This window comes from Mustela nivalis (genome assembly GCF_964662115.1).
Source record: "Mustela nivalis genome assembly, chromosome: X".
Lineage (NCBI taxonomy): Eukaryota > Metazoa > Chordata > Mammalia > Carnivora > Mustelidae > Mustela > Mustela nivalis.
In genome coordinates, this window is record NC_139040.1 from 875,291 (window position 1) to 897,896 (window position 22,606).

The 22,606-nt window shown below is 46.3% G+C and overlaps 1 protein-coding gene and 1 pseudogene across 15 annotated transcripts in view; one reads left to right on the plus strand and one right to left on the minus strand.

Moving 5' to 3' along the window:
• The window catches only part of GAB3 (GRB2 associated binding protein 3), a 90,989-nt gene that overhangs the window by 55,969 nt on the left and 12,414 nt on the right, over positions 1-22,606 (plus strand). For 10 of the 14 annotated variants that reach the window (XM_082716613.1, XM_082716620.1, XM_082716615.1 and 7 more), the window contains 6 exons: positions 495-711; positions 1,102-1,577; positions 15,724-15,779; positions 16,119-16,335; positions 18,713-18,794; positions 19,856-19,958. In XM_082716613.1, the coding sequence (XP_082572739.1) occupies positions 495-711; positions 1,102-1,577; positions 15,724-15,779; positions 16,119-16,335; positions 18,713-18,794; positions 19,856-19,958 (1,151 nt within the window). Of the gene's footprint in view, positions 1-494; positions 712-1,101; positions 1,578-15,482; positions 15,780-16,118; positions 16,336-16,638; positions 16,996-18,712; positions 18,795-19,855; positions 19,959-22,606 lie in introns of all 14 variants that reach the window. The other 4 variants (XR_014307029.1, XR_014307032.1, XR_014307030.1 and 1 more) reach the window with 3 other exon arrangements.
• Positions 8,829-9,849, minus strand: LOC309856136 (eIF5-mimic protein 2 pseudogene; annotated as a pseudogene). Its single transcript has 2 exons — positions 9,818-9,849; positions 8,829-9,365 (listed from the first exon to the last, which is right to left on the minus strand). The product of its transcript is annotated as an eIF5-mimic protein 2 pseudogene (transcript).

Sequence of the window (22,606 nt, forward strand, 5' to 3'; positions counted from 1 at the left end):
GAGTCTGTCCAAGCCGACTTGAAACAGCGCTGCGCACACAGTGCTTGCACTGGGATATCATACCCAGGCAGACATAGACACGCACGTATGCTTGCACTGGGATATCATACCCAGGCAGACATAGACACGCATGTGCATGGACAATGCACGCACACCTTCTGTGGAACATACATGTGTGTTGAGTGAATAAACAGTTGCGCGGGGCTACGGCCAAGACCCATGAAGAAGCTGTGAGTAGACTACGTTAGTGCAGACTTCAAGGCCAAGAATGCTTCGCTTTTTTTACTCTTAACTGATTCAACACTTTAGTCTTGGAACACGGGCCTTCTTCCCCAGACATTGTTTATGGCTCGGGGAAATGGTCGCCTCCATCATGGCAAACACCAGCTGTGATTTGCATCTTCTGTTTGGCCTCGTAGATGCTGCCGGAGCACGGATGAATGAGTGCTGTAGCCGCCCTTCGCTGTTAACCCTGGCAACGCTCTCTCCCGCAGATCCGGCCGAGAGCTGCTCTCGTGGGCCCCCCGCCCTCCAGCCGGCGCCGGGCAGCTGCCTTCCCAGCGGCCGCGCCTCCAGCTCCTCCAGGCCAAGAGGTGACCTAAGCACAGATTTCATGGCCACTGAGGACAGCAGAAGCGAGTCAGAGTTTCTGCCCCTTCCGGACTATCTGATTCTGTCCAACTGTGAGACTGGACGACCGCGACAGGCCAGGTACGCTTCCGTGCTCGTCTGTGTCCGCCGAATCTCCGCTGCCTCCTGGGCACTGCCATGGGCCGGGTCCGCTTAGCTGTGGCATCTTGGAGAGGGTGCATCCCCCTCACCTCTTCCTGCTGCAACCAAGGTGGGGACAGAGCACCGTCAGCCCCGGGGATGACTCATGCATGTGACTTTCGTGTCTGACCTTGTGTCACCATACCTGTCTGAGCCTGATGTCCTGCACCCAGGGATTGGTGGGGGTCACCAATGCTTTCCCAATGCTGCAACGGTGGCAGCATGGGAAAGAGGCCAGCTCGGCTTTCATGGCATGGAGGTGGCTTTCATGTTCACACTTCCACCGAGGACGTGCTGGGTTCGGTCACATGTCCTGCTTTCTTCCCGCAGTCTGCCCAGCAGGTACGACAGCTGCTCGACCTCGGAGCGCTCGCTGGAGCAGGCATCATCCGATGACGTCTTTGTCGACTGCCCGCCGCCCGCGGCCCCCGCTGGCTCGGGCCGCCTCTTGCGCTGCGGGAGCGGCTCCCAGAAGGTGCTTTCCCTGCGGCCACAGGCCACCCTGACGCGGAGCAGAGACAGCACTGGGCTGGCCAGGGATTGCTGCTCTTCACCGCTGCCAGAAATGCCCTTAAATGCCACCATTCGGGTTGACAAGAACCAAGGTCTCCTGCCCTACGAGGCCACAGAACGCGACCTGGCATCCTGCACGCCGCCGCCGCGCCCTCCGAAGCCGAGCCACCTCTCCGAGCGGCGCCAGGAGCAGCCGCTGGCGGGCAGTGTGCGCCCCGTCGGGAGGCCAGAAAGTGCTGCGGCGCCGAGAAGGGTCTCTCTCTCCGGCTTAGATAACGTGAGCACCTGGAAAGGTAAGTGGCGGACTCGGACCTTGAAGCCTGCCTCCTCTGTCCTTGCATCTGTGCGCGGACGTCGCCAGCGCCCCCCGCCCAGCCGCTGCGCTTGCCCTGCGTGGCCGGGCTGCCCGATGCTCACAGCTTGCCTTCCAAGTCAGGCCACCGGTACAGATAGGAGGGTCCCTGGGACTGCTGAAGGAAGAGCCCTTGTCCCTTACCTTGCCCCTGTCCGGGATGGGATCTCCACCCGGGCCTAAGCTCCTGGGCTTAGTTTGGAGTCACTTAGAGCCCCACTGGTACAGGCTCAGCCAGGTTGCAGTCTTCGGCTGTCACCGGCACAGTGAGAAGAGAGATGGTAGACAGCGCTTTTCTTTTCCAACTATCCCATTGGCCCGATCCATCGCCCCATGCCGTACGGGTCTCTCCAGGTTGAGCTGACTGTCCACTAGGGGTGTAGCTTTTCACCAGGCTGTCACCATCAATGTAATTGTCACCCAGCCCTATCACTGAGCTCTAACCCTCCTAGAGCCCTCTTTTCCCTTTTTTTTTCTATTCTATTGCCTTGCTGCCTCCCTCCCTCTCTCTCCCCCTCTCTCTGCACCCCAAGCCCCCAACCACTGTCCCAACCTACAAGGATCACTCCAGCACTGTTACCTCTAAGGTCATATGTTAAAGGAATTCTGCAAGTTTAAGGAACACAAACTCATACTGACTGTGGTGCTACCTCACTGTGGCAAAGGTCTCCTCCAGTGTCCCTAGTAATGCGACCTTTACATGTTACTTTCTGCCAGCCTCAGTGAGACAAGCATATGCTGAGTGCACAAAGGGTCTTAATGTGAACGGTGGCCAAAATGGGAAACTGAAGGACTGAAGGACTGTGTAAGCAGATTCTGGAAAGCAAAATGACTACACCAGTAGAATGATTGACTGTGAAATTGGATCAGAAGTCTCCAACTGAAAGGGTGTCTGGACAGCTCAATCTGTAGAGCACATGACTCTTGACCTTGGGGTTGTAAGTTCAAGCCCCACATAGGGTGTAGACAGTACTTAAAAAGTAAAATCTTTTTAAAAAGATATCAAACAACAAAAAAAATTGAAATAATTCAAAACTTTAAGACAGACCTAAAACAATTGTATTCTTTTTACACGAAGCCAACAAAATCTCATCAAAATAAAACTCATTAGAACAGAGGTTTTGACCATGAAATGAAGACCCAAAGCAACAGTGATGGACAGAAGCAACATTGGTCCAATAAAGCAGAAGGAATATGTCAGATTGATGGTTCTGCCTTCCCTATTAAGGTCGACCTGGACTTGATGATGCTTGCGTGTGACCACGGAGTAGACTCAAGATTCATTATTTTCCACATAGATCGCCATTCAGTGACCCAGCACTCCTGACGGCAAAGGCCCTCAATCCTGACATCATGACCCAAGCCAAAGGCAGGGACTTAACCCACTGAGCTACCCAGGCACCCCTCTTTAGTCTATTTTAATAGACTATTCAGATTATCTATATTTTTCAAGCAATCTGTTTATTTCTCCTGATTTTTCAAATTTACTGTCATAAAATTGATTATAATAGCCTCTTGCTATCTGTAGGGTCTTATTATAGACCCTGTTATACCTTCTTTTCATTCCTAGTATTGATAATGCTGGTCTTCATCTGTTTTTCTTAGTCAGTCTTGCTGGCAGTTTATCAGTTTATCAGTTTACTAGTTATTTTGTTTTAAGTAAGCTCTACACCCAAAATGGGGCTTGTACTCATAACACCGAGATCAAGAGTCATGTGCTCTACCCACTGAGCCAGCCAGGTGCCCCTGTTATGCTTTGTTTTTTGTTTCCTTTTCTTTTGTTTTTTTTTTTGTTTGTTTGTTTGTTTTTGTTTGTTTGTTCGTTCGTTTGTTTAATCAGAGTACAAGTTTGAGTTTTGTTGAATTTTTTTCCAGGTGTATTTTTGTTTTCCATTGCATTAATTTTTGCTCATACCTTTATACTTTTCCTTCCTTTTGGGGTCAACAAACTGTGGACTATGGGCCAAATGTGACCAGCAGCCTGTTCCTTACAGCCCACCAAGAATGGGGTTTTATTTATTTATTTTTTTAAAGATTTTATTTATTTATTTGACAGACAGAGATCACAAGTAGGCAGAGAAGCAGGCAGAGAGAGAGGAGGAAGCAGGCTACCCACTGAGCAGAGAGCCTGATGCGGGGCTCAATCCCATGACCCTGGGATCATGACCTGAGCCGAAGGCAGAGGCTTTAACCCACTGAGCCACCCAGGCACCCCAAGAATGGGGTTTTAAAAAAAATACTCTCTGGTTCTTTTGACCCCTGTTGTACTTCCTTAGAGGTAATTTGCATATTTTCCTAAATTCTTTTAATTGATGGGTGGCTTATTGAATTTCTGCCTTTGTTTTTTACCTAACGTACATGTTTAAGGCTACAGATCTTCAGCCTTATAGCCCTACAGCCACATCCCACACTTTTTGAGATATCGTATTTTCACTTTCATTCTGTTCAAAATATTGTCTACTTTTCATTGAAGCCTCTTCTTTGCCCCATGCATTATTTAAAACTGCATTTCTTCATTTCCAAACCTGAGAAATTTTTAGTGATTTTTCTCATCGATTATATTCTGGTTCAAGAACATCCTCTAGTTCAGGCCTTGGCTTCTGAGATTTCTTTTGCAGCAGAGCACACGAGTATTTCTGTGAATAATCAGAATGTACCAGAAAGTGTGCAGGGTACCCTAGTCAGGTTTTTCAGTGGTTGTGTCATTCATCCCTCCTCTGCCTGCACTGATTTGCTGTTTCCTTGTTGTATAACAGTTACCGAGAGCTGTATTCAAGTCTGCCCCTGTGACTGAAGAGTGTCTCTCTCTTTTTTATAATTCTGTCAGGTTTTTCTGTATATAATTTACAGCTATGTCATTAGTTCTATACCTCTTTTTAAAAAAAGATTTTGTCTATTATTTGAGAGAGAGAGAGAGCACGCAAGCACGAGAGGAAAGAGGTCAGTGGGAGAAGCAGACTCCTTGTCAAGCAAGGAGCCCAATGTGGGACTCGATCCTGGGACTCCAGGATCATGACCTGAGCTGAAGGCAGGTCCAACTGAGCTACCCAGGCCACCCTAGTTACATACCTCTTATAATTTTGTATTTTCCTAGTGAATTGAAACTTTGATTGATTTGTCGTGACTCTCTAGTAATGTTTTTGTCTTAAAGTCTGTTTTATGATATTGACATACTATGCCTGTGTTAAGTACTAAATACTACTAAGTACTAACCAGCATTCTGTTGGTTAGTATTGGCATGGTGCATGTTTTCTGTGACTAACTTTTAGATAGGTTTCTTATAAAAACATAGAGCTATTTATTTCAATTTTCATCTATTCTGACAGTCTTTCTCTTTTCTTTTTTTTTTTGATTTTTAAAAATATTTAATTTATTTATTTGTCAGAGAGAGAGAGTGCGCAATCAGGGAGAGCAGCAGGCAGAGGGAGAAGCAGACTCCCTGCTGAGCAAGGAGTGCGATGTGGGGCTCCATTCCAGGCCCCGGGATCATGACCCAAGCCAAAGACAGATGCTTAACACTGGAAAGGTTAACCTATGTACATTAATTAGATTCATTTTTACCATTTTATTTTGTGGTTTCTGTTTTTCCTGTTTGTACAAAATTTCTTACATGTAATCTCATTCCTTGTGTTCTTCTGAATTGAGTTTGCTACCTCTTTTCAGTTTTGTTTTTTTACCTGTTTTCACTTTTATTTTTTATTCTTTTTATTTTTTTTAAGACTTTATTTATTTATTTGACAGACAGAGATCACAAGTAGGTGGGGGGGGGCTGGGGAAGCAGGCTCCCTGCTGAGCAGAGAGCCCAATGTGGGGCTCAATCCCAGAACCCTGGGATCATGACCCAAGCTGAAGGCAGAGGCTTAACCCACTGAGCCACCCAGGTGCGCCTGTTTTCACTTTTAATCTCTACTAATTTAGAAGTTATACATTCCCTTTCTATTGTAGTGATTACCTTCTACTTTTTTTTATCCTGCATACTTAACTTAGTATCTGAAATTTATCAATATCCTTACTCTTCTCCCAACGTGATGCAAAGACGTTAGAATACTAACACCATGGGGGCACCTGGGTGGCTCAGTGGGTTAAAGCCTCTGCTTTCAGCTCAGGTCATGATCTCAGGGTCCTCGGATCAAGCCCCACATTGGGCTCTCTGCTCAGTAAGGAGCCTGCTTCCTCCTCTCTCTCTGCCTGCCTCTCTGCCTACTTGTGATCTCCATCTGACAAATAAATAAGTCAAATATTTTTTAAAAATAAGTATTTTAAAAAAAGAATACTAACACCATGTAGTATTTTACTTCTGTCTTGGTTTTTTAAATCCCATAGGGTAAACATTGGTATTATTTTATACAGTCATTTTTTTAAAGTTTCACTTACATTAAGTATTTTTCTAGTTTATCATTACTTCTAGCATATCCTAAATTCACTCTGGGATGATTTTAATTCTTTTTGTGGCTTATGGATTCACAGTTACTATATTCAAATATAGCCTCTCCATTGTCCTGAGTTTTTCAAATATTGCCTATCCATATTCCCTGTTTTCCTCTGGGGGCCAAATTACATGTATTCTAGATTTCACACTCTGTCTTTTGTGTGTTTCTTGAATTCTTTTTTTTTTTAAGATTTTATTGATTTATTTGAGAGAGAGCAAGCAAGAGTGAGAACGGCAGAGAGCATGAGTAGGGGGGAGGGACAGAGGGAGAGGGAAAGGAGGCTCTCTGCTGAGCAAGGAGCCCGACACGGGGCTTGATCTCGGGACCCTGGGATCATGACCTGAGCTGAAGGTAGACTCTTAATGACTGGGCCACACAGGTGCCCCTTGAATTCTTTTCTACATATTTCATCTCTTTGTACTTCATTCTAGTAATTTCAGTTTTTGAAGTCTCTCTTCAGTTTTGCCTAATCTGTTGTTTAACTCATATCTTGAGTCCAAATTTCATAATTTGATTTTTAAAGGAATATTTACATTTCAAAATCGTTATTAGAAGAAGATACCTAGTGCTTACTTCAGCAGTGCATACGGTAAAACTGGAATGATACAGTGAAGATCTAATGCCTGCACCAGGACGCCAGGCAAATCCGTGGAATACTCCCTAGTTTGCTTTCCTCTTCTACTATTTGTGGGTGAGAAACGGACTCTGCTAAGTGACTACCTTACTAAGGGCGCTTCTGGTTTCAAATCATGCCCCCAACTCTTCCTCCTCCAAGAAGAAAAAGGGATAGACAATGAAAAGTCTCCTTTGCACCTCTGTCTCCTGTTTGCTCTTTCCATATCACCCATATCCTTCTTGAGAATTTTCTGGATATTCAAGAGAATATGCATATATAATCTTCTACTTTTTAATGCAAATAGTACCATTCTTACACTTTACTGTATCCATTGATTGTCCTTTCAAGAATATATCTTGGATATTATTCAGCCATAAAAAAGAATGAGGGGTCGGGGCACCTGGGTGGCTCAGTGGTTTGGGCTGCTGCCTTCGGCTCGGGTCATGATCTCAGGGTCCTGGGATCAAGCCCCGCATCGGGCTCTCTGCTCAGCGGGGGCCTGCTTCCCTCTCTCTCTCTCTCTCTCTCTGCCTGCCTCTCTGCCTACTTGTGATCTCTGTCTGTCACATAAATAAATAAAATCTTTAAAAAAAAAGAATGAGGGGTGCCTGGCTAGCTCAGTCAGTAGAGCATGTGACTCTTGATCTTGTAATTATGAGTTCAAGCCCTACATTGGGTGTAGAGATTACTTAAAAATAAAGTCTTTAAAAAAAAAGAGTGAATTCTTGCCATTTGCAATGACATGGGGGGAGCTAGAGACTATAATGCTAAATTATAGTAAGTAAATAAGTCAGTCATTTTTTTTATATGAGCAAAGGGAATAGCATATGAGCAAAGGGAAAAAGAGAGGCAAACCAAAAAAAAAAAGACTCTTAACTGTAGAGAACACACTGGTGGTCACCAGAGAGTAGGGGGGTGAGGAGATTGGGGAAACAGCTGGTGTGGATGAAGGAGGGCACCTGTGATGGGCATCAGATGGTTAAAATAAAAATTTTGTATATTTTTAAAAGATTTTGTTTATTTATTTATTTGAGGGAGAGAAAGAGAGTGAGCAGAAGCAGGAAGACCAGGATAGGGAAAAGCAGGCTCCCCACGGAGCAGAGAGCCCAACATGGGGCTCCATCCCAGGACCCTAGGATCATGACCTGAGCCAAAGGCAGAGGCTTATCCCACTGAGCCACCCAGGTGCCCCCCAAAAAGTCCTTTTTCTTAGGAGATACACACTGAAATATTTTGGAGTGAAAGTTTTTGATCACTGCAACTTACTTTGAAATGGCTTGGGAAAATATATTTATATACACATATATGCACAAAGAGAAAATGTATTTCTAGAAACTAGAAATAAAAACATTTTATTTATTTATTTATTTGAGAGAGGAGAGAGAACAGAAACAGGGGGAGAGGCAGATGGAGAGAGAACAGACTCCGCGTTAAGCAGGCAACCCGACTCGGGAATTGATCCCGGGTCCCTGGGATCATAACCCAAGCCGAAGGCAGATGCATAACTGACTGAGCCCCCCAGGTGCCCCTGTAGAATATTTTATTTTAAGCCATGAATTTGTCATTTCTAGTGCTCTTTATTTCTTACCTACCTTTTAGTTATAACCTGTTGTCACTACCTGGCTCCTTTGGGCTGTCGTCATCAAATATGTTCTATCTTCATGCTTTATAGATCACCACAAAATTTTTTTTTACTTTTATAGTTTAATTTGCAAACAAAATTTTTATAACAAATTATTTTTACCCTATCATATCTTGAAAACTGTTTATATAGAAAACCCAGGGAATAAAGTGAGCTGTTCATTGCGGGAGGCCTTAAATTACATTATTACAGTAGAAAGAAATCACATTATTATAGGAGGCAGAAGATACCTGAAACAATTAATGCAGCATTAGATTCAAATCTGTAGGTCCTATAGCAACTTACAGCAGGGTTTTGGAAACTAAACCCGCGGCACTAAACTAAGTGCCATGAAAGCCCTTACATTGTACTTGATATAGGGAGGTAGGAAGGTTTGAGAACTGAGCCGCATGAGGCATGACATTTGATCGGCAATGGTTTGCTCTGCTGAGGGTGTAGTCAGCCAAAACTGTCTCCTCCTTCAGCTTCAGCCTCCAATTCTCCTTCAGGACTTTGGAGCCACTCTCAACAGCAAACTTCCTGTTGGCTCAAGGAAGATACTTCTCCCCTTTGTGACATGGGCTTCTCACTCAGGACTTCAGCTTGATGAAAAAGCACCTCTGTTTTCTAGAAGGCGTTCATGAAATGAATGTTGCCATAGAAATCCTCCTGAATCTTCCAGAACAGAGTCAGCTCAGACTGAGCTTGAGTGGGAAAGGCAGCAAGTAGAGGGCTATATTGCCTCAAGTGCTTGATGGCTTGTTCTGCTACAGGCTCTTCCTTCTGGTTCCATTCCATGCTGCTCATTTCACTGGACCAGACCGTGCCAATGACAACGGGTTCTGGGATGGTGGCTGTTTTTTGTTTGTTTGTTTGTTTGTTTGTTTTTCCCATCTCCTCTTTAACATACAAAATTATATCCTGAGATGGATCATGACGGGACATCTGTTCTTCAAGTTCTTTCTGGAGTTCCTTTCGAGCTCCTATGGTTTCCTGATTCTGAACATATTCTGAAAGTTCTTTCAAGCCTGGCTCAGTGAATCCCTGGTGAAGTGTTCAGCGCTTTGTCGATAGGGAGGAAAAGTCTGCCCAGTGCATCATCTGCGCTGACTTGCTGAAGACCTGCAGCTACTGGATCCACTCTCTCGTGGATCCACGATTTAAAGAGCTTTAAGGGAGGGCGCCTGGGTGGCTCAGTGGGTTAAGCCGCTGCCTTCGGCTCAGGTCATGATCTCAGGGTCCTGGGATCGAGTCCCGCATCGGCCTCTCTGCTCAGCAGGGAGCCTGCTTCTCTCTCTCTCTCTCTGCCTGCCTCTCCATCTACTTGTGATCTCTGTCTGTCAAAAAAAATAAAAAATAAAAAAAAAATAAAATAAAGAGCTTTAAGGGAAAGCTGCTGAGACCTCTTCTTTAACCAAATTCACGTGATAAATAAAGTATCTTAGGAATGGATGTTAGGTGTCCCATTAGCCAGAAGAACGCCAGTCCCCAAAGCCAGCTAGTTCCTCTCCAACTCAGAAAAACCCTTTAAGAACAGCAGCTGCATGCTCACTTAATCCTTTGAACCTCTCTCCAGGTCTTTGTAGCACCAGATTGACTTGTTGGAAACCTGAGCTCACGTACTCTCTGGGTCTTCTGGTACAGCCAGCACAGAGACACCTGTGTGCATCATGTTATCAAGTTTTGCTGCAGAAGCATCAAGAAACTGCTACAGCTTCCAGATCAATACCAGTTTCAGTGAAGGCTTGAATAATACAGTCTTGAAACTGAGTAGGGTCAAACTTGTCTTTTTCCTCTCTTTTTGAAAACACTGCCCTGATAGTGTTGACTTTTGCTGCTTTTCATTATTCATAAAAGACACCTGAATTTAAGTTAGAAATCCCCAATGCGGCAGCAACTGCAGTGGTGTCTCTTCTCCCCAAGTAAGTTTTTGATTGTTGTGTTTTTCCTTTAGCATTCCTTGGGAGGAGGATCTGCAGTAAGTTCTCTTGATCTTTGTTTCTCTGGGAATGTTTTTATTTCGCTTTCATTTTTGAAATACAGTTGTGCTGGATGTAGGATTCTCACTTGACAAGATTTTTTTTTCAGCATTTTGAATTTAATTCTACTACCAGTGGCTTTCCATAGTTTCCGATGAGTAGTCTGCTGTTAATCTTACTGTGATTCTCTTGTACCTACAGAGCTGCTTTTCTCTTACTGCATTCGAGATTTTCTCCTTGCCTGTGATTTTCAGCAACTTGACTGTGATGTGTCTAGGTATTGAGGTGTTTGTGTTTAGCTTCCTTGGAGTTCTTTGAGCTTCTTAGATGTAGAGTTCTTCGTCAAAGCTGGGAAGTTTTCTGCCATTGTTTCTTCAAAAAAACTTCCTTCTTTTTTTTTTCCCTCTCTCCTCTCCTTATAGGACTCTAATTACATGTATGTTAGTATGTTTGGTGGTGACAAGTCTTTGAGACTTTGTTCATTTTTCTTCATTCTTATTATTTCTTTTTCATACTGGACAATTTATATTGATCTATTTGGAGTTCATTGATTTTTCTATCAGTTCAAATCTTCTCTTGAGACCTTCTTGTGAATTTACTTTTTAGTTATTGTACTTTTGAACTCCAAAATTCCATTTGCTTCTTTCTAATTTCTTTTTATTGATGACCCATGGTTGTGTTATCTTATAATTTTTTAAAGATTTATTGATTTTTTAAAAGATTTATTTATTTGAGAGAGAGAGACAGAGAGAAAGATAGCAAAAGAAAGCATGAGGAGAGTGGAGGGGCAGAGGGAGAGAAAGAAGCAGGCTCCCGCTGAGCAGGGAGCCAGGCATGGGGCTCAATCCCAGGACCCTGGGACCATGATCCAAGCCAAAGGCAGATGCTTAATGACTGAGCCACCCAGGAGTCCCTAAGGATTTACTTATTTATTTTGGGGGTAGGTGGGGAGAGGGAGAGAGAGAAAAAAAATAACAGCAGTCTTTTCTGCTAATTCCAATATCTAGACATTTTTAGAGTCAGTTTTTATTGACTGATTGTTTTTCCCCATGTATGGATCATTATTTTGCCCCCTCTTTGTGTCTGCTGAGTGCAGAGCCAGTCCGGCACCCCTAAAAACTGGCTCTTTTAGATACTGTACTGTAGCAAGTGCGTTCTGATTCCCCTAGGAATTGTTATTATGGTGTATGTTGGTTTAGTGACTTGGTCAGACTAATTTTCTTTTTTCAAATTTTTAAAAAAGATTTTATTTATTTATTTGACAGAGGTCACAAGTAGGCAGAGAGACAGGCAGAGAGAGGTGGCAGGGGTGGGGAGAAGCAGGCTCCCTGCTGAGCAGAGAGCCCAATGTGGGACTTGATCCCAGAACCCTGAGATCATGACCGGAGCCAAAGGCAGACACTCAACCAACTGAGCCACCCAGGCGCCCCAGACTAATGTTCAAGAGTCTTGCTCTGCACACAATGTACAGCTGCCGCGATATCTGCTTAGCTTTTGTCTTTCATATCCCTTACTTTTACTTTTCATCCTGGCTTCCTAGAGGTCTGGGTCATCCCAGTTTATCAGTCAGCCGGCGGTTGGTCAGAGAACACACTGCAACCCTTGAGGCCGTGAGGCTTCCAGCCTTTGGCAACTCTTGCTTTCTATGTGGGCACGGCCCCATGCTGTGCTAGGGATAGGTCAGCAGCTTGGGCCCTCTGTGACCTCTTCTAAATGAGGGTAACTCCTGTGTTCATGCAGTTTTCCAGACCTGCCAGGGATGTGTGAGAGTTCATCAAGACACACTTTGGCCGACCCCTTCCCTAGATCATCTTGCTGTATTTCTGGCTGGTCTGCCTGCTTGCCGCTTACCGTGATCGTTGCTGGTCACCACTGCTTTTGGTGACACCTAGAGGGTGGGGTGGCTATATGCTTGATCCAAGTCAAATGAGTCCCCTTGGACAACAGAGCTGCTGGGCTTCAGGAGGGGGCTGGAACCCCCCCACGGCCCAGATCTTCTTACCTGGTGTCCAGGAGTTCTTGCTGAATGAATGCTTTCCAATGTGTTGTGTGCTTTTGGCTAATATGAAGAATCCCAAAATAATTGTTTTTTTACAGTTAGATGCGATTTTACCATTGCCTTTTGGGACATGGCTGTGCTGAGCTCTTTCTGCAGCCAGTTTAATAGCCCTCCCTTCCTCAGCTAACAGTTTATTTCGGATTTTTGCACTGATAATCACAGGTGATACTAATCCACAATTTTCTGATTTGCTTTATCAGGTTGAGCTACCAAAGTTAGATGTTATAAAAAGAATTAGAAATATGTTTTTATTTCTCTATGCTTTGGATCAATTTGTGTAGCACTGGTCTTTGAAAGGTTGGTAAAAATTCTCTGCCGAAATCATGTGGTCCTCCTGCTTTGGGAAGGTGACCCCATTGTGATTTTTTTTTTATCCTGTGGTAATTTATATGTGTAAGGTTTCCTATTTTGGTCACTTTCAGTATACTTTATTTTCCTAGGAAATGATCCATTTCATTTAGATTTTAAACTTTGTGTAGAAATTAGTGGAGAATTCTCATTTCTTTTAATTTCCTGGGCTTCAGTAATCATTTCCTCCTTTTCAGTTCTTATTTTTTTGTTTGTTTTGTTTTGCTTTTTTAAAGATTTTATTTATTTATTTGACAGAGAGAAATATCACAAGTAGGCAGAGAGGCAGGCAGAGAGAAAGGGGGAAAGAGGCTCCCCGCTGAGCAGAGAGCCCGACGCGGGACTGGATCCCAGGACCCTGAGATCACGACCCGAGCTGAAGGCAAAGGCTTAAACCACTGAGCCACCCAGGCGCCCGAAATATCTTGATTTTTTAAAGATTTGATTGTTAAGCAATCTCTGTATATAGCGTGGGGCCTGAACTCACAACCTTGAGATCAAGAGTCCCACGCTCTATGGGCTGAGCCAGCCGGACGCCCCATAGAGTCTGTTTTTTCCTAAAATTAAGTCTACTCTTTCTCTGCACTGTACCATTTTCTGCTTTTATCTTTATTCTGTAATATCTTTTGGTTTTCTCTAGCTTTGAACCAGCTATTTATCTATTTTCATTCTGTCATTTTATCAGTATCACCATTGTAGGACAATTTACCATCCAGGTGGTTGGTGGGCCCTTTCATTGTGTAGTGTCCACAATTACTTGTGGACTTTTTCTTGCATTACAGTGTTTAATATTAGTACTACACCACTGTTTGGTTTTCCTTCTTTGAGGAATCCAATAATAAATACGTCTATTGCATCTTCTTTGCCTGGCTCCTATTTCAACCATTTTTTGTGTGATTCTTTTTCTTTCTCTTTTATTTTCTTTGTTGTTTTCTGGCATTGATTCAATGGCCCTTATTTAATTTTCAGTTGAACTCTTTTTCCCTGGGAATCTTGTAACTAAGGCTTCATTTCTGAGCCTGGTTTTATCTTTCTCTTCACTTTTTTTCCTAAGTACAGACATTCAATTCTTCTTTCATTTATGTCCATTTTTCAACCATTTCTGTCCTTTGTTTTAAGGATTAATTTACTTCTCTGAGCACGAGTGGGGAAGCAGCAGAGGGAGAGGGAGAAGCAGGGAGCCCCATGCAGGACTCGATCTGAGAAGCCTAAGATATTGACCTGAGCCGAAATCTAGAGTTGGCTGCTTAACCAACTGAGCCACCCAGGTGCCCGGTTCTTTTTGTTTTAAATCAAAGTGTTGGAAATAAAATTGATATCTAATAATAGAGGAATACTCAAATTATGACCCATCTGTAGAATGAAACACAATGCCAGTGAGTAAAAGAATGAAGAATCTCTTGGTTGTGTTTCTCTGCCCTGATATCCAAGATATTAAGTGAAAAAATCAGGTTGCAGAACCGGGAGTATAATATTCTACCATTTGTGTTAAAAAGGAATATATAAAGAGATAAAGATATATGTGTATACAGATGGTCCCTGCCTTATGATAGTTTGATTTAGGATTTTTTAAAGATTTATTTATTTATTTGAGAGAGAGAGAGAAAGTGCTTGCATGTGCATGAGCAGGGGGAGCGGCACAGGCAGAGGGAGAGAGTCGGGGCAGGAGTGGGTGATGTGGGCATTGATCCCAGGACCCTGCGTTCAGGACCTGAGCTGAAATTAGGAGTCGGACACTTAACTAACTGAGCCCCCCCAGGTAACCCCCAATTTATTTATTTATTTTATTTTATTACAAGATAGGCTTCTGTCTTAGTTGATGCTGCCCACCTATAGGTGAATGTTGGTGTTCTGAACACGTTCAAGGCAGGCTAGACTAAGCTATAATGTTCGGTCATAAAGACATTCTTCATTTAAAATATCTTTGATTTAGGGTGGCTTTATCAGGACATCACCGACAAAGGAAGTCTGTACATGATGCACAGTGTCCATCACATCTTCTGAGCTGGGAATTATTCTCTCACTTTGAGAGGATGTTGACTCTTGGGGCACCTGGGTGGCTCAGTTAAGCATCCCATTCCTGGTTTCAGCTCAGGTTATGACGGCAGGATCATAAGATCGAACCCACGTGCTGGACATGGAGCCTAAGATTCTCCCTCTCCCTCTGCCTCTGCTCCCCCAAAACATGATGTTGACTCTTCAGTATATTTGCCCAAGGCAACCTGACTCTCCGTGTCTCCAGGTTCTTGAGGAAGAGCTTCGTGGTAGCCACGTGCTAAGAGCACGTACCGGACTTCCTCATGCTTCTGTGAAGACTGGATCCTCTAGGGTTTTGTAGTGAAACTACTCTTAACACTTGCAATGGAGACGCATCTACTCCTAGGGTTTTGACTGCCATCTCTAAGCTGCTAATTCCCAAAAACTACGTCTCATTTGAGTTGAGGTTCACTTACCCTACTGCTCTGCCTTTTGGACATGTCCAACCCTTATTCTGGCCACACTGTTCATCACATCCCTCCGACAAGCTTCTAGTCCTCGATTAGCCTGACCTTCCTCTTTCTCCATGCCTGTGCCTGCACAGCTGCTGTTGCTCCAGAAAGCTGTGGTCATAGGCCTCCAGCGCCCTATGCACTGCTCTGGGTGCCGTACCTCGTCTGCTTGTCACCCGGGTCTGTTAGACCTTCTCCCTTCCGACCTCCGGCTCTCCTCTCTCCTCTCGATGCTCAGGACATTCCTGTAGTACGTGCCAAGGGCATGTGCTAAGTGTTTGCCGTGTGTCCTCCGAATTCACAGAGAGACCTGAAGCCGTGATACAGAGTCTTCCAGATCCGGTCTGGTCTCCATCTGTTGGGGACTGTGTCCCGACGCGCGGCCAGACAGGATCAGACAGAGGAGCAAGGCTGTGCGCACAAATGTGTCCGCTTCTCTTCCTCCCTGGAGCCGAGCGGAGGGCCCTGCGGTGCACAGGGCCATGGAACCTGGTCACGGCGGATACTGTCGTGCGTTTCTCACCACCCTGGCTTGTTTCTTGCAGCTGACGTAGAAGGCCAGTCGTTAAGGCACCGAGACAAGCGGCTTAGTTTAAATTTGGTAAGTTTGGCACTTGAGTTCCTTTAAGCCTCAGCCTTACCACAGGTGGCCTGCCCAATATGTGCTCCCTCGGAGTCTTTTGAGACTCAGCACTGAGCGTCTGGGGACCCTTCAGTGTCCCCTAAGGCTTGCATTGTCTGGGAACTGCTGGACTTCTAGTGTTCTGTAAGGACACTGCCAGTTCAAGCTGTCCAGGCCCTTGTCGGACTCATCACGACCTACAGCATCTCCTCCGACCTTGAGCATCTGCGCGCGCTCCCCGCCCGCCGTGTTCTAGCATCACCCTCAGGAGCGCGCCTCAGCCGTTGCCGTGACGGTTCTGTGCCTGTTCTCTTGCAGCCGTGCGGCTTCTCCCCCGTGTACCCCACGGCTCCAGCTGGGGCCGAGGACGGCTACGTGCCTATGGGCCCCCAGGCGGCCGGCTGCAGTCTTCGAACCCCCTGCGGCCACGACTACATCCCAATGAGCCCAGGAAGCCTCTCGAGCCCGCTGCCCGAGCTGCCGGCAGACCTGGAGCCTCCCCCAGTGAACAGAGATCTCAAGCCTCAGAGGAAACGTAAGCCACCTGACCAGGCGCGCCATGCGGGAGCGGGGGGACGGGTTCTTGAGGCCACGTGGAAAAGTGTCCTTCTTGACCGTCCCTGGGAAGGAAGCACTAGAGGAAGCATCTTACAGGGCTGGGAAGTAGAAGGGCGCAGAGCAGTGGCTGGGACTGAAAGGGAAGGGCTGGGAAAGCTTGCCACCCTGGACACCAAGAAGGAGGTGTGGGACTTAAGGGTTAAGGTTAACCCTAACCCTGCAAACAGCCTGCAAAGCCAAGATCGTTCTGGAGGCTCATCTTTGGCTGCTTCCCTAACAGAGGCCCCAGAACTAAATGACGTTGATGAAACACACCTGGCATGTCTTCGTTTAAACAGACTGGAATGTAATCACAGTGAGGTTAGGGTTAGTCAAGAATGACTTTGGACACGGATTCCTGAGTGGGAGACCTGGTCATAGACAACTTCCCGCTCACAGCCCTGCACGTGCCCAGCCACAGAGGTGTCTGGGGGCGATGAGCAGTCTGGATCCGCTGGGCCCAGAGCTCCTCGAAGCTTCTGCATTGTTCCCACGCAGCTTCTCTGGTCTGCGAACAGCACGGACAGAGCTGGAGCAAGAAGAGGGAAAGAAAAGCAGGTCAGAGTAACTTGCTAACTTCCTTCGTGCCCCTTGCCTGGTACGCATCTGTGATTTGCAGGAGCCCTTCGGCACAATGACGGCAATCTCTGGTCGGTTCCCACCTCTGTTCACGCTTTGGAAAATCTGCTGCTTCACGCAGCCTTGCCCCACATTGGGAGCCAGGGCCCCACCCAGGCCAGCCGTTCTAGTCCCCCGACCTTCGGTTCGGTTCGAGTGAGTGCTCATTTCCAGCACGTCTGCTGCGTGTGCTGCTGGGCTGGGCACTGGGTGGGATGGAGAGGCTCTTCAGTGAGCGGTGGAGGAAGCGGGTAAAAAGCAGCGGGAAGATGGAGGGTGATCAAGTCAGTACCGTGTAAGAGAATGAGCCCTGTCGGAGGCAGTTCAGAGAGAACAGTCCCTCATTCTGGTCAGGAGCAACTTCACCGGGACATGTGACTTCAAGGTCGCTCTTTATTTCACTCAGTTAATTTTCTCTAGCAATGCTGTCCAACAGAACTTCCTGTGATGATAGGAATGTGGCTCCTGGACACTTGCAGTGTGGCTAGTACAACTGAAAAATAATTTTTTTGACTGTATGCCCCATGCTGTACCTTTCCGGCTCATGACTGAAATCTCCATTTTATTTAATGTGAAGAGATATAAATTGAAATAGCCATGTGTGGCTAGTGGCTGCGTTGGCCATTGCAGCTCTGTGAGGCCTGGCGCTCAGAGGCATGAGCGTGTTGGATGGACCCAGGGCTGGGGATTCACTGGGTAGGTGTGAAGGGGGACACCTGGGCCAGGACGATGGGCGCTGACAGGGGTGGCTACAGGGGTGGAGCCTGGGGCCCAACGGATAGAGAAGCCACGAGTTGGCTGGTCGGTGAGGCCAATGCCAGACTGTCCTGCCACCAGGAGAGACTTTCTCCCCAGGGACTGTGTGACTCACGTGGCCTTTCTAGCTCGGTACCTCCCCCAGCTCAGAGGCTTCCGGGAAACTGACTGAGCAGTGACAGTCACTGTCTGAGGCTCTGATGGTGTAGAGGAGACTCAAATAGTCTCTACCCATGTGGTCTCGTGGAGGGAACAAAAGGAACCTGGTCAGGGCCCTGGTAGAGGGACACAGGCATGACCTACTCAACGAGGTGGACCACTGAGGTATGGAGTAAGGATCAGGTGCCAAGAACTGCTCTCTGTGCCAAGGCTACTGCCAGGAATGAGCCAAACAAATCTCCGTCCTCCCAGAGCACAGTCTAGACCAGAATCAGATCATCGCAGATGAATAGATCATTGCCAACTGCAAGGAGCGCCATCAAGGGTAGATGCAAGAACTCACGAGAGCCCACGCTGTGGGGCCTGACCTTGTCTGGAGGTCAGAGAAGGCCTTCCTAGGCAGAAGACCTTGAGCTGAGATCTGAAGATGACCAACCAGGCAGAGAGATGGGGAAGAATGTTCTGGTCTTCCCCCTTACACTTCATTGTCCATCTTGGACATGCCGGGCTCACACTGTCCCTTCCAACACCCAGAACCATGCCTGGTACACAGTGAGTTTTCAAATGCCTGTTGACTCAGTGTATTGCCATTGGTGTGTCAGGCAGGTAAGGTGACCAGTGCGGTAGGGAAGGGTTAGGGTGAATCAGTGAGTTTGCAGCCATCATCAGTGCACTTGCTTGTCAATTTGGACTCGACATGCTAATAAGTAAATAGAATGTCATAATTTTCGTCTTGAACTCCCAAGAACTCACCACCCTGGGTATCGTGGATTGTCTTGTAGCACGGCCTCCTCCCCTGGACCTGAGAAACCTCTCCACCATCCGGGAACACGCGTGTGTAACCAGGACCTGCACTGTCCCTTGGTACGTCTTTGCTCAAAGGGCCCTCATCTGGCAGGGGCACTCCTGGGTTTAGTTCAGACTCTGAGGAGATGTAGTTAGAGTCAAAGGAGGGGTGGGGTTTGTTATCATGAGCCAGAAATACCTTGTCGATCACGAAGGAAAAGGTGTTCCCAGGGAACTCTCCACCTCCCATGTCGCCTTCTGTCTTCATGTCACCATAGATCCCGAGCTTACGTACATGCCCCAGGCCCAGTACCAGCAGAAACAGGCTCTTTCTCAACCCCAACTCGCATTTCCTGGGAGACGGAATTGTTCTGCCCCATCCTCTGGGCCACAGGTGACTCTGCTCAGGGGGATGGGCCAGGAGGGCCAACATGGCTTCCAGAAGCCCAGGCTTGTGAGCAGAGTAGGAGAAGGGAGTCCTCAGAGAAAGAGGGACGCTGCATGGACTTGGCAGACAGGCCCCCAGATGTGTCTGCACTCTCACCCTTTAGAAGCTGTGTTTTCAGAGTCTTGGGCCTGGCCCCAGAGTTTCTGGCTTCTCTCCATGCCACAGGATACAGTCAGTCACTTTGTAAAGTGGACCTCTGCAAAGAGCTCTGTTTCCAGCCGTGACTGCAGAGAGATGCGGCCTGTGCTTCTGACTTGGGAGGAGGGTGAAATGAATTTGCCGTCTTGTTCTCATCCCGCCAGAGAAATGGCCATACCTCGTTACGTTTGCCAGTTACTTTGAACGGAAACAAGAGAGCCCCAAAGGAGCATTGTGTGTGTGTGTGTGTGTGTGTGTGTGTGTGTGTGTTTTCCTAGATGATATGAGGCCTTGGTCTGTTTCTAGAAAGCCTGTGAGCTGTGTCACATGGAGGGTCTGGAAAGAAGTAACCCTTGAAAAGTAGGAGCCCTTAGCCCCAGAACAGGGCAGAAGCTGGGCAGGCCCTGTGGCCTCGGGAAGTGCTCTGGCCAGAAGGAAACTGTATCTGGAAGGGGAGGGCTGAAGAGCCCACGGGGACCGTGTCACTTCCTGGCTGGCTTTCAGAGCAGCTGTTAAGACATTGGTTTGACCTCATCTGTGTTTTTGTTCTCAGCAATCGAACCAGATTTCTCTCTCCAGAAAGAAACGGTATTAATTCTGCAAGATTTTTTGCCAATTCCGTTTCCAGAGAAGAGGAAGAAAGCTACATCCACATGGTAATCGTCTGTTTCACACTCTCATGTGCTCCACCCCAGTGTGCCTTCTGTGAGCTCTTCGTGGAGGACACGTGTGCCCCTGAAAGCCCCCTGCAGTCTGGAAACAGTCACCTGAACGTGCTGCCAGGTTACCCGCAACTAACCGATTCGAAGCTGCTTTTCTCTCCTGCGTTCTGAGGCTGTGGCGGGAGCCCCCAGGGTCAAGGCGTATGGAATGGGGGACAGGAAACAGCAGCCGTTCTTTCCACCAGGGCCGTGCTGTCCTGTTTGATCGCAGTGAGTTTGCGGCTCTGCGGCTGTCCAGCGCAAATGCACGTATCCTGGGTGCCCTTCTGCCGGACCACCTGGTGGCCCTGCCCCCATTGCTAATGAGCCTTCCCGGGGGAGGAGTCACTTGGGGTCCCGGTGGCGGGGAGTGCAGGGTCCCGGGCTGTGAATGTGACTCAGTGTCTGGAGACTTGGGTTACCGGGTCTTTCTGTAGGTCTGGGCAAATAGAGACCTGACATCTCCATCCGAACCCTAACCCTAACTAAGTAATTAATCTCCCCCCTCTGCTCTTCCCTCCATTCCCGTTACGTTGGAGTCTGCTGGTAGCACGGGTTTTGAAGACAGAGGGAATTTTAGCACCTCTAGGAATTATGAGGTGCGTTAGCCTGTTCTGCAACTTAACTCCAGGGAGAATCTCTGTTTGACCGATGAGGTTTTGAAAAGAGATCATAGAAGACCGATATTCAAGGCACTGTGGCTGTTTGCACTTTTGAAAAGACAGTTCTGGCCCTCCTGTGCATGAGCTTAGTAGGCAAGTAAAAATCTAAACACGGTCATGTGCAGTGAAGCACTAATTAAATGCTTCATGTTGCCTTTCTCGTTGATAAAAATTAGGCTGTAAGTTCCCTTAACCATATGCAGATGGAAAGTGACTCATATACAAATCTGCTCTGGTCTTCCCAGTGTTTTTCACACTTAGTCATGGCCCTTGGGAAACTTCTAGAAGAAAACACTCTTATAAAGGATACTGGCCAGCTGTGCTCTGTCTCCAGAGAACAGAAAAGGGAAGTGAACCTATAACCTGATAAAAGCAAGTGCGGACTCATTCCAGACGCTCGCAGTTCATCCCTGACCTTGGAGGTTATGAGAAAGACGGGTGTTTCATTAGCAGCATAGTTACGGCTTGCTTTCTGACCGAGGTTGATAGTCATGAGTTAATGACTGTTTGGGCATTACTAGGCCATATGACAGGGCAAACTGGGGCCCAGAACACTGGCTGAGGGCAGGTACCTATGGGGAAAGCACCATCTTTGAGTTCCCTTCTTTCACTCGTTCACACAAGCCGCATGACTCATAGGGTTTGATTTGATTTTGCACATAATTGTGTATGTTAATGTTTTTCTCTCTGACAACAAGGTCTGATCTGAATGTAAAAATTGAGGCTAGGGACTGAGATGCAAGTTTTGTTCTATTACAGTTCTTTTACTTTCTTTCGCTGTTTGTGAAATTACAGAAAATTTAGAAGAATGACAATTTTAACTTCTGTGATCTCTTTCTACAGTATTTCCACATTCTGTAATTTCAGTCATTTTGTAAGATTTTGATAGTAGAATTCTAGACTCGGAATCTCACCTTAAGTGGTTTGTTATGACATTATAATACTTTTTAGCTTTTAGATTATCTTCCAGTGAAACAGACTTTCTGTCAGTGTGTGGGTCTGTGCATTTTAACGTGGATATAGGTTCACGTGCCCACCGGCACAGTCAGGACACGGCACAACTTCAAGGCTGTCTTCCGAGCTCCATCTCCATAGTCACACCCTCCCACAACCCGAATCCCTGGCACTAACCGACGCGTTCTCCATCACTATACTTGTATCACAGAGTTTGCCATCTTGTGAGACTGGTTTCTTTCACTCAGTGCAATGTCTCGGGGGTTCACCCAAGTTGTAATGCTTGTCAGTCGTTCTTTCTGTTTTACTGCCAAGCACTGTTCAAGTGTGCAAGTGTGCCATGGTTTGTCTCCTTACCCACTGGAGGACATTTGGGTGTTAAGTCTTCCAATCTGTACACATAAATGGAAATGTCTTTCCATTTATTTGTGTCTGCTTTGCTTTCTTTCGGCAATGGTTTGAAGTTGTCATTACAAGTCTTTGGTTAAATTTATTCCCAAATTCTTCATTCTTTTTAATATTGTAAATGATACCGTTTTCTTTTTTTAAAAAAGATTATTTATTTATTTGACGGAGAGAGCGAGGCACAGGTAGGCAGAGCAGCAGGCAGAGGGAGACAGAGAAGCAGGCTCCCCGCTCAGCAGGGTTGTGGCACTTGATCCTGGGATTCCAGGATCGTGACCTGAGCCGAAGGCAGACAATTCACCAACTGAGCCCCCCAGGCACTGTGATACCATTTTCTTGATTTCCTCTTTTCAGGTGGTTCAGTTAGTGTATAGAAATGCAACTGAATTTTGGATGTGATCTTTGTATCCTACACACTTGATGAGTTTAATTTTTGTTTGTTATTAATATTTTTGTGTGGAATCTTTAGAGTTTTCCACATATAAGACCATGTTGTCAACAGACAGATTATTTTGCTTATTTTTTCCCAACTTGGCTGCCTTTTTACTTTTTTCTTGCCTAACTGCTACATATAGCTGGAAC